The sequence below is a fragment of the Dipodomys ordii genome, unplaced genomic scaffold (genome assembly GCF_000151885.1).
Source record: "Dipodomys ordii isolate 6190 unplaced genomic scaffold, Dord_2.0 Scaffold128, whole genome shotgun sequence".
In the NCBI taxonomy this organism is placed as follows: domain Eukaryota; kingdom Metazoa; phylum Chordata; class Mammalia; order Rodentia; family Heteromyidae; genus Dipodomys; species Dipodomys ordii.
Window position 1 is genome coordinate 617,431 of NW_012267344.1, and position 9,944 is coordinate 627,374.

The 9,944-nt window shown below is 50.6% G+C and overlaps 1 protein-coding gene across 1 annotated transcript in view; it reads right to left on the minus strand.

Annotated features, from left to right (window-relative positions):
- Positions 1 to 254: 254 nt before the first annotated feature.
- Positions 255 to 9,944, minus strand: part of Znf445 (zinc finger protein 445) — a 12,182-nt gene continuing 2,492 nt past the window's right edge. The window contains exons 2-7 of the mRNA XM_013030203.1: positions 6,652 to 7,222; positions 4,980 to 5,145; positions 4,402 to 4,460; positions 4,010 to 4,136; positions 2,856 to 2,969; positions 255 to 2,447 (exon numbers count right to left, since the gene is read on the minus strand). Of these exons, the coding sequence (XP_012885657.1) occupies positions 334 to 2,447; positions 2,856 to 2,969; positions 4,010 to 4,136; positions 4,402 to 4,460; positions 4,980 to 5,145; positions 6,652 to 7,083 (3,012 nt within the window). The 5' untranslated portion in view covers positions 7,084 to 7,222 and the 3' untranslated portion in view covers positions 255 to 333. The remainder of the gene's footprint in view (positions 2,448 to 2,855; positions 2,970 to 4,009; positions 4,137 to 4,401; positions 4,461 to 4,979; positions 5,146 to 6,651; positions 7,223 to 9,944) is intronic.

A 9,944-nucleotide genomic window follows, 5' to 3' on the forward strand; every position in this document is an offset into this window, starting at 1 on the left:
CATGAACTTTTCCTATCCAGGCTGGCTTCCAGTCCTGATCCTCCGATCTCAGCCTCCTGAAGTAGCTCAAGATGAACAAGGCAGGAGCTACCTGGTACCTGGCTCCTTCAGGCTTTTTTTTGTTTTTTTTTTGCCAGTCCTGGAGCTTGAACTCAGGGCCTGGGCACTGTCCCTGAGTTTCTTTTGCTCAAGGCTAGCGCTCTACCACTTGAGCCACAGTGCCACTTCCAGCTTTCTCTGATTATGTGGTACTGAGGAATCGAACCCAGGGCTTCATGCTTTGCTAGGCAAGCACTCTACCACTGAGCCACCTTTCCAGCCCATGGCTAAATCTTAAATATGGTTTTTCATATGTCGAGCCAAATTTGAGGACCACCTAAAAGTCTTTCCACACACTGCGCACTTGAAGGGCCTCTCTCGCGTGTGAAATCTCTTGTGGCTCAGGAGTAGCGAGTTCTTGCAGAAGGCCTTGCCACAGAGGTTACATTTGTGACCCTTTTTCTCAGTGGGTCTGTTTGGGAGTTCGGGGACTACAGAGTCCTGAGTGGAAGGGCCCTCAGAGCTTTCAAGAGATTTGGTTCCACCTGCTTTGAATTCCTGGACTTGAGCATCCAGGTCTGTCACAGTAGGTCGAGTGCGTTTGGTCTGTGCCACCCTGGTGTGTGCTTTCGGGTGGAGAGAGAAGGTGTGCAAGTCTCTGAACTCTTTCCCACACCACTGACTCATGAACGGCCTGTCGGTTGCGTGGATTCTCTGGTGGTTCACGAGGCGGTAATTCCGATCGTAAGACTTGCCGCACAAATTGCACTTATATCGCTTCTCCCCACTGTGGATGCCCATGTGATCTACCAGGCTTCGCTTGCGGGTAAAGGTTTTCCCGCATTCTTGACACCAAAAGTGTTTCCCATCACTGGGGCTGTCGGGCTGTGGGCTTGGGGCCTCCTTAGGGGCGCGGCGGTATTTGTAGTGGAGGCTGACTGAATGCTGCCTCTGGTGTCGGTAGAGATTGGAAGTCCATCGGAATGCCTTTCCACACTCCTTACACTGATACGGTTTCTCCCGGGTGTGAACTCGCTGGTGGATGAGAAGGAATGAATGATGACGAAAGACTTTGTCACACTGGCTACATTTGTAGGGTTTTTCCTCTGCGTTCCCACGGCTGTGTGGGGCAGCACACGCGGTCTCCTGACCCAATGATAACCTCTGACCTTCTGTTTTCCTTTGAATGGCGTGATTCTTCTTATGAACAATAAATGCAGATCGAAAGGCAAAGCCTTGGCCACATTCGTTACACTGGTAAAGCTTGTCACGGCTGTGAACTATTTGGTGCTCCAGGAGTTTTTTCTTTGGGTTAAAAGTGTTCTTGGGGGGTGGGCGATGGAACGTTTTCTCCTCCGTGGGGGGGTCCTGGCTGGCGTACTTGTGCTGACGGCCTTCTTCTTGTTCCCGGTGTTGTCTCACGTGACGATTGAAGTTGGACCTCCAGCGGAAGCTTTTCCGGCAGCTGCCACATCTGTACGGCTTCTCCTTGGTGTGGATCCGCTGGTGTTCGAGAACGTAGGATTTGCAGTGGAAGGATTTCCCACAGTGGCTGCAGTCTAAGTACTTCTCCCCATTCTGTTCCCTCACGTGATAACCCAGCCCTGCGTCTTCGTACAGCGGCGGCGGCGGTGGCGGCGTGCACATCTGTTTCGCATGGGTGTGCTGGTGCAGGCGGTAGGCGGACAACCGCTGGAAAGCTTTCTCACAGATACTGCACTTGTAAGGTTTCACACCCGTGTGGATCTTCTCGTGGCGCAGACAGTTGGAGTTCCACTTGAAGGCTTTCTCACACACCCGACACTTAAAGATTTTCTCTGGAGTCGGCAGTCTTGGGTGAAATAGGAGGTGGGGGCTGGGATGAAATGGGGTCCCACAGTCAGTGGATGTGTTCAGCATCCCGGGGTTATCAGGAGTGGGCTCCTGGGGAGGAGGGGAGGGCAGGCTGAAGCTTTTCCCACAGGTGTCCTTTTCATTCTCCTTCGTGTCGATGGGAATTCTTGGGTGCAAGCTCAGCGCTCTCTGCGCATGTCTGAGCCCCTTCCCGTATTTCTTGTAATCGTAAGGGTGTGAGTTTTTTCTGAATGGCCGGCCACGGCCATGTTTGAGAGCTCGTTTTTTTCTGGAAGTTTTCGAACAAGTACTGGGCTTTAGGTTAAAGGTATTACTTTGTTCCGATCCTTGGGACTCATCTCCAATTCCAGGACTAAAGGTAGTCTCTTCCGTCTTCACTCTCACTTGGATAGGGTTTCCACAGGGCAGGTGTACATCGTTGTTCTCCTGTTCAACAGAGTCTCTGAGTCCTGTTTCCTCCTGGATATCTGTTAGAGGATGTTCAGATGGTACATCTGATTTCATGTGTCCTAGAAAGCTCTGGATTTGGCTGGTTTGAGGCTGGAGCTCACCTCCTAATGAAAATTAAAACGAGAGAAATGTATTCACTTCCGATCTCTGGAATGGGAGAAAACGCCAAGGGGCCCTAAGAGGTCATAAACCTGGGTGGTGAGGTTCATGTCCAACCCTCAATACCTTTGTAAATGGGCTGGATAGACGGGTGCCTGTCAGCTACTCAAGAGGCTGAGATCTGAGGATCGTGGTTCAAAGTCATCAGGGGCAGGAAAGTCTGTGAGACTCCTATCTCCAATGAGCCACCAGAAAACCCAACATAGAACTGTGGCTCAATGTGGTAGAGCACTAGGCCTTGAGCAAAAAAAGTCAGGGATAGCTCCTAGGCCAGGAGTTCACACCCCACAAAGAACCACCACCACAACAAAAATAGAGAAGGGGCAGGATCTCGTGTGTTTTCCGGAACTCACCTTCAGGGCAGGCAGTATCAGTCTCTCCCTCAGGCTGAACTGTGTAGATGTTCAGACCCCATGGCTCTCTTGTCTCTAACCAGGAGATCAGAGCAGGTTTGGAAAATGAGCCCACTGCACAAAAGAGAATGAAATGGCACAGAAGAAGGGTCACATGGAACACGCAGCGTAAGTCCTGATTGAGGGGGGAAAGGCAGGAAGGCCAAGGACAAGAGATTTGGTAGGCATTTGGATTAGCCCTGAGCAGACAAGAAGAGAAGCTAAGAAAAGCCCAGGTGAGCTGGGCACCCGTGGCTCATGCCTGTCATCCTAGCAATTCAGGAGGCTGAGATCTGGAGGAATGTGGTTCAAAGCCAGCCCAGACAGGAAAGTCCCTGAGACTTTTCTCCAATGAATCCCCAGAAAACTGGAAAGTAGCGGTGTGACTCAAAGTAGTAGAGCCTTGAGCAAAAGAGCTCAGGGAAGCCGGGAGCTGGTGGCTCACACCTGTCATCCTAGCTACTCAGGAGGCTGAGATCTGAGGATCGTGGTTCAAAGCCAGCCAGGGCAGGAAAGCCCATGAGACTCTTATCTCCAATAAACCACCAGAAAACTGGAAGTGGTGCTGTGGCTCAAGGGATAGAGTGCTCGCCTTGAGCTGAAGAGCCCCACGACTGACAAAAAACAAAACAAAAACAAGGACTCTTTCCACATGAGGGAAGCAAAACTCTCAGTAGTTCAATTGGCCCGAAACCATCTGCAAATGTGAAGACAGTGAGTGAGAGTAAATGACCTAACAGTAGTTGCAGAGTCGGGATCTAAAATCAGGATCAGATCCTTTGGTACACATCCCATAAAAACTACTAAGACGCTGGGCACACATGTGGCTCACATCTGTCATCCTAGCTACTCAGGAGGCTGAGATCTGAGGATCATGGTCTGAAGCCAGCCTGGGCAGAAAAACCTGTGAGACTCTTATCTCCAATGAGGCACCAAAAAGCTAGAAGTAGAGCTGTGGCTCAAGTAGTAGAGCACTAGCCTGGAGCATAAAAGCTCAGGGACAGCGCCCAGGCCCCAAGGGTCAAACCCCAGGACTAGCACCAAAACAAAAACAAAACAGCAAGTAAGCAGAAGTAAAAGTATAGATAGGAACCTAGGGAATGTTGAAGACCTACCCAGAGAGGCCAGGGTCCCATAATTCTCCAGCATCACATCCTGGTAGAGGTTTCTCTGAGCAGAGTTCAGGCATCCCCATTCATCCTGGGAGAAAATCACCTCCACGTCCTTGAAGGTCAACGCCTCCTGCAAATACACTGGGCCTGAAGGCTGGCCCGCAGCGCCCAGCCTTCAGAAAGGCAAGTGTGGCTGCGCTGACACTGAGTGAACACTGAGGTGGGTCTGACAATGGGGGAAGACGTCAATCCCTGCGGACTCGAGGCTTGTAATGTAGTCTCAGGGTCATAGGTTTAAACCCCAGACAAAGGAGCGGCACTGCTCTCTTGGGTAGCAGGGACATTGGCTTACATGAGGGGGGAGGGCTGGGCTGTCAGGGACCTGGTAGGGTTACCTGGTCTCCTGGGCTTTCCTCTTTCTGGGAAGGGTCAGACACCTGGACACTAGGAGTATCTGAAGGAGAAGAAAGCACCATGAGAGAGATGACCCTGTGCACTGACACCACCACTGAAAACCCCCACTTTTCCCCGTTTCTAGATCCCCGGACAGCAGAGACTGCTGAGAAACACCCATTGGACAGACCCTCAAAGTGTGCGCTGGGGCGCTAAAGGAGGGAGGCTGGAGGTACAATAGCAGGAAGAGCTAGACAGGCCTGGGTCAGAAGGAGGTGGGGTAATCTCAGCTACTCAGGAGGTTGAGATCTGAGGATCACAGTTCAGACCCAGGCCAGGCAGCAAAGACCATGAGACTCCAAAGAACCAGAAGTGGCGCTGTGGCTCAAGTGGTAGGGCACTAGCCTTGAGCAGAAGAGCTCAGGGAGAGAGACCAGGCCCTGAGTTCAAGCCTCATGACCATCACCACCATCAACCACAAAAGGAGGTAGAGACACACAGAGCTAAGGCATAGAGGATAACAAGATGACAGCACAGGAAATGTAACAAGGCTGGGCTCGGAGAGCCACACGGTCAATACCAGATTGCCTAGACAGGAAGTCATGTACTCCTATTTCACTGGGAGGCTCCAAGTGATCCCAAGGAGCGGAGCTATTGCCGAGAGATGAAGCTTCGGGCTGTATCTGTGGAGATTGCAGGGCTCCGGTGCCCAACCAATGCACAGCTTGGCTGACAGGGCTAGGATCCTGGCACAAAAAAAAAAAAAAAAAAAGGTGTGAGAGGATCCCTGGGGGAATCAGAAACCCAGAAGCCACCTGGCCAATCTCTGAAGACAAGGAATTCACCTGCAAGCCCCACTACCACCCTTTTGGGGTGTTTTTTTTTTTTGGTGCTGATTCACAGGCTTCCCTGCCTGGGCTGGCTTTGAACCGTGATACTCAGATCTCAGCCTCCTGAGTGGCTGACAGGCTTGAGCCTCCAATGCCTGGCTTGCAAGTCCCTCCTGCCCTTTTCTTTAACCTCCAGGAAGAGGGAAAAGAGCAGAAAGCCCACAGAGGTCTGTCCCACTATCAGCTTTCCTGGTTTTGATGAAGGCTGGAGGAGTTCAGATGGAACAGATTCCTGCTCAATCTAAAGAAGTACTTGGCAAATGAATAGTAGCATGTCTTTAGTCCTCAGACGTCAGAGAAACAGCTGCGCAGTAGCTCCCTCCCCTAGCCCTGGCCAGGAAATGAGACATGAAAGAGAAGGAATTAGTCCCTGACAGTTAAGCGATAACAGCTCACAGCAGAGACACAGCCAAGTAAAGAGTACTTTCCAGCATTTCCGTATGCTCTGATATGCAAAGTGACCTCAAAGAAGGAAAGCTTAAAAGTAGGGCCAAGCCGGGCACTGGTTCTCATGCCTGTCATCCTACCTACTAAGGAGGCCAAGATCTGAGGACCACGGTTCAAAGCTAACCTGGGCAGGAAAGTCTGTGGGACAGGTATCTCTAATGAACCACCAGAAGACAGGAAGTGAAGCTGTGGCTCAAAGTGGTAAAGTGCCTGTGAGCAGAAAAAGCTCAGGGACAGCACGTAGGCCCAGAGTTCAAATCCCACAGCTGGCACCAAAAAAAAAAAAAAAGATGGCTCAAGCCTGTAATCCTAGCTACTCAGGGGGCTGAGATCTGAGGATCACAGTTCAAAGCCAGGCCATGCAATCCTAGCTACTCAGGAGACTGAGATCTGAGGATCGCGGTTCAAAGCCAGCCCGGGCAGGAGAGACCGTGAGACTCCTATCTCCAATAAACCACCAGAAAACCGGAAGTGGCGCTGTAGCTCAAGTGGTAGAGCGCTCGCCTTGAGCTGAAGAGCTGAGGGACAGTGCCTAGGCCCAGAGTTCAAGCCCCACAGCCGACAAAAAAAAAAGAAAAGAAAAACAAAGCCAGCCCATGCAGGAAAGTCTGTGAGACTCCTATCTCCAATAAACCACCAGAAAACTGAAAGTGGCGTTATGGCTCAAGTGGTAGAGCACTTGCCTTGAGTTGAAGAGCTGAGGGACAGCGAGTCCAGGCCCTGAGTTCAAGCCCCATGATCAACAAAAAGCGAAAATAAAACTGTGAGAACCAACTGTGAGTCCCAGTACCAGCACCAAAAAAAAAAAAAAAGAATGAGAAGTGGGAGGGGAGGAGATGCCCCTTCAGGCTGACCACTCAGAGGACTGTGCCAACCCTGAATACACAGGCACAGGACTCACATGGCACCACGTACCATCTGGGATGTCCCATCAAAGTCTCGCGGTAACTCCTCCAGCAGAGCTACCGCTTCCTGGCCGCTCACGGGGCTGTGGAGCTGCACCCAGGCCCGGAGTTCTCCGGGCAGGATGCTCAGGAACTGCTCCAATACCAGCAGCTCCAGCATCTGTGCCTTGGACAGAACATCAGGCCGCATCCACCAGCGGCAGAGCTCTCGGAGGCGGCTCAGCGTTTCCAGGGGCCCAGAAGATTCGTGGTAGCGCAGCTGGCGGAACAGCTGGCGGAACAGCTCCTGGCCAGCATGGTTGAGTGTCTGTGGCCTGGCGGTCTCCCCCAAAGTATAGCCTTCATCTTCTTCTTCCTCCTTCTTTATCTTCGAGAGGCGCCCCCGTCCCCTTGGTGCCTGGGCCCGCACTGGATGAACAAAGTTCCACCTGCCTGGAGGCATTGTTCAAGTTCAAGGTCCATGCAGCTGGGAGCAGAGCAAGTCTGCAAGCTTTGCTGTGGGACTTCTGAGTCTTTGGGGACAGGAGACCATTTGCTGGGATAGCCAAGGTGCTGGACATGAGACTTAAATAATTAACATCCTGTTTGGGTGGGGACAAGTAAGAAAAAGTCAGCCCTCACATACAGGCAGTTCCATGCTGTCTGCAAGGGATCATCGCCACATAAGAAGAAATCACATGTGTCCAACATCTGCACAAACATATCTGCCAATACAGAGCAGACCAGGGATACACTGGGACCTACTAAGGTAAACTATGGAAATAGCCCAGAGTACAATCTAAATGGGTATGAAGAAAAAAGACAAAAGGCACTCATATCTGTCATCCCAGCTACTCAGGAGGCCGAGATCTGAGGATCATGGTTCAAAGCCAGCCCGGGCAGGAAAGCCTGTGAGACTCTTCTCTCCAAGGACCCACCAGAAAACTGGGGGTGCTGTGGCTCAAGTGGTAGAGTGCTAGCCTTGAGCTGAAGAGCTCAGGGACAGTGCCCAGGCCCAGAGATCAAACCCCATGACTGACAGGGAAAAAAAAAAAAAGAATTTAACGTACATTTATTGAGCACCCATTGCGTCCCAAGTACTAAGGTCACAGTGCTGAATAAAGCCCCAAAAAGCTTACAGAGATAGATATTTCACATATAAAGTATGCTTGATACTAGGTGCAGGGTAGTAAAAATAAACCAAGGGAAAGCTGGGTGCCAGTGGCTCACGCCTGTCATCCTAGCTACTCAGGAAGCTGAAATCTGAGGATTGCGGTTCAAAGCCAGCCAGGGCAGGAAAGTCCACAAGACTCTTATCTCCAATTAACCAGCAGAAAATCAGAAGTGGCGCTGTGGCTCAAGTGGTAGAACGCTCACTGAGCTGAAGAGCTCAAGGACAGCGACCAGGCCCAGAGTTCAAACCCCATGACTGACCAAAAAAAAAAAAAAAGTTGTAAGAACTAGAAAATAGGGTTAGAGGTGTGGCTCACTTGGTAGAGCACTAGCCAATGAGCAAAAGTGTTCAAGTCCCCTTCTCAGAACTTAAAAAATTAAAGGGAGCTGGGAGCCAGAGGCTAACATCTGTAATACTAGCTACTCAGGAGGCTGCGATCTGAGGATCGCAGTTCCAAGCCAGATGGGAAAACAGTCCCTGTTAAGACTTTTTTTTTTTGGCCAATCCTGGGGCTTGAACTCTGGGCCTGGGTGCTGTCCCTGAGCCTCTCTGTGCTTAAGGCTAGCGCTCTACCACTTGAGCCAGAGCACCACTTCATCTCTTTCTGCTTATCTGGTACTGAGGAATGGAACCCAGGGCTTCATGCATGCCAGGCAAGCACTCTACCACTAAGCCACCGTCCCAGCCATATTTTTATATTTTGATGATTCTGTCCTTTTTTCCTTATGGTGTATTCATGCGTCTATCTTTGGGGGTAGGGTGGAGGGCAAAGCACTCGAGGGAAAAAGGGTGAAAAAGTACAGGAGTAGAGCCACTGGACACTAGTGAAAGTAAACTCTACAACTCATGGGTGGAGACAGGAGGGAGGGATTGGGTGGGAATGAAGGAACAGACACTGTACCAAAGGAAATGTATTCATTAAATGATTAGCATCATTGTGAACCCTCTGTACATGACCTCTATAAGAACAATATAATTGTTTTCAGTCATGGGGCTTGAACTCAGAGCCTGGGCACTGCTCCTGAGTGCTGTGGTCCAGCCATAGCACAAGCAGGGCTCCAAAGGGCAGGTGGATGAAGGAGGAGACGGAGAGAAAGCTGATGGTACAACTCAGTTTATTCCAGCAAAAGCCTTAGCTATATACGCTTGCTATATTTGTCAAATGCTTGCATAATATTGTTCTAAGGCCCACAGGACCGAAAAGTGCAGACCCCATGCGTCCTTCGTCATTCTCTTTCAATCAGTCTTTGTCTACCATCCTCGCTTCAGTTAGAGGACATAAGCCTCCCCCCTCCCCCAGAAGCTAAAAGGAACACTTCCTCAAATCAAAAAGGGACAGGTATTTGTAGCCTTGAGGGTTGGAGTCAATGACTATGGAGGCTTTGTTCACCTCTTGCCAGCTCCTGGTACCCCAGGGTCTGCAGCATCTGAGCTGCTTGTGCTCAAGGCTACCCCTCTACCACTTGAGCCACAGCCCCACTTCCAGCCTTTTCTGTGTATGTGGTGCTGAGGAATGGAACCCAGGGCTTCATGCATGCTAGGCAAGCGTTCTACCACTGAGCCACCTTCCCAGCCTTCATTCTGGATTTTGAGTGGTTATCTGGAGATCAGAGTCTCCTGGGAACTTTTCTGCCCTGGGGTAGCTTCAGACCATAATCCTCAGATCTCAGCCTCCCGAGTAGCTAGGATGACAGGTGTGAGCCACGGGTGAAAGAGATTTTCTTAAAATATCACTGTATTGTTATTATGAAAGTGTTTTACAGAGGGGTTACCGTTTCATAGGTCAGCTTTTTGAACAGTATCACCCCTTCCTTCATTCCTCCTGTCTCTGCCAATAAGATTTTTTTTTTCTTTTTGAGCCAAGTTTGTCACCCTGCAGCATTAAGAAAGCATACATACCGGGCACTAGTGCCTCACACCTGTGATCCTAGCTGCTCAGGAGGCTGAGATCTGAGAATCAGGGTTTGAAGTCAACCCAGGAAGGAAAGGCCACGAGACTCTCAGCTCCAATGAACCACCTGAAAACTGGAAATGGTGCTGTGGTTCAATGTGGTGGAGTGCTAGCCTTGAGCAAAAGAACTCAGGGACAGTACCCAGGTCCTGAGTTCAAGCCCCATGACCCATACACTTACACACACACACACACACAC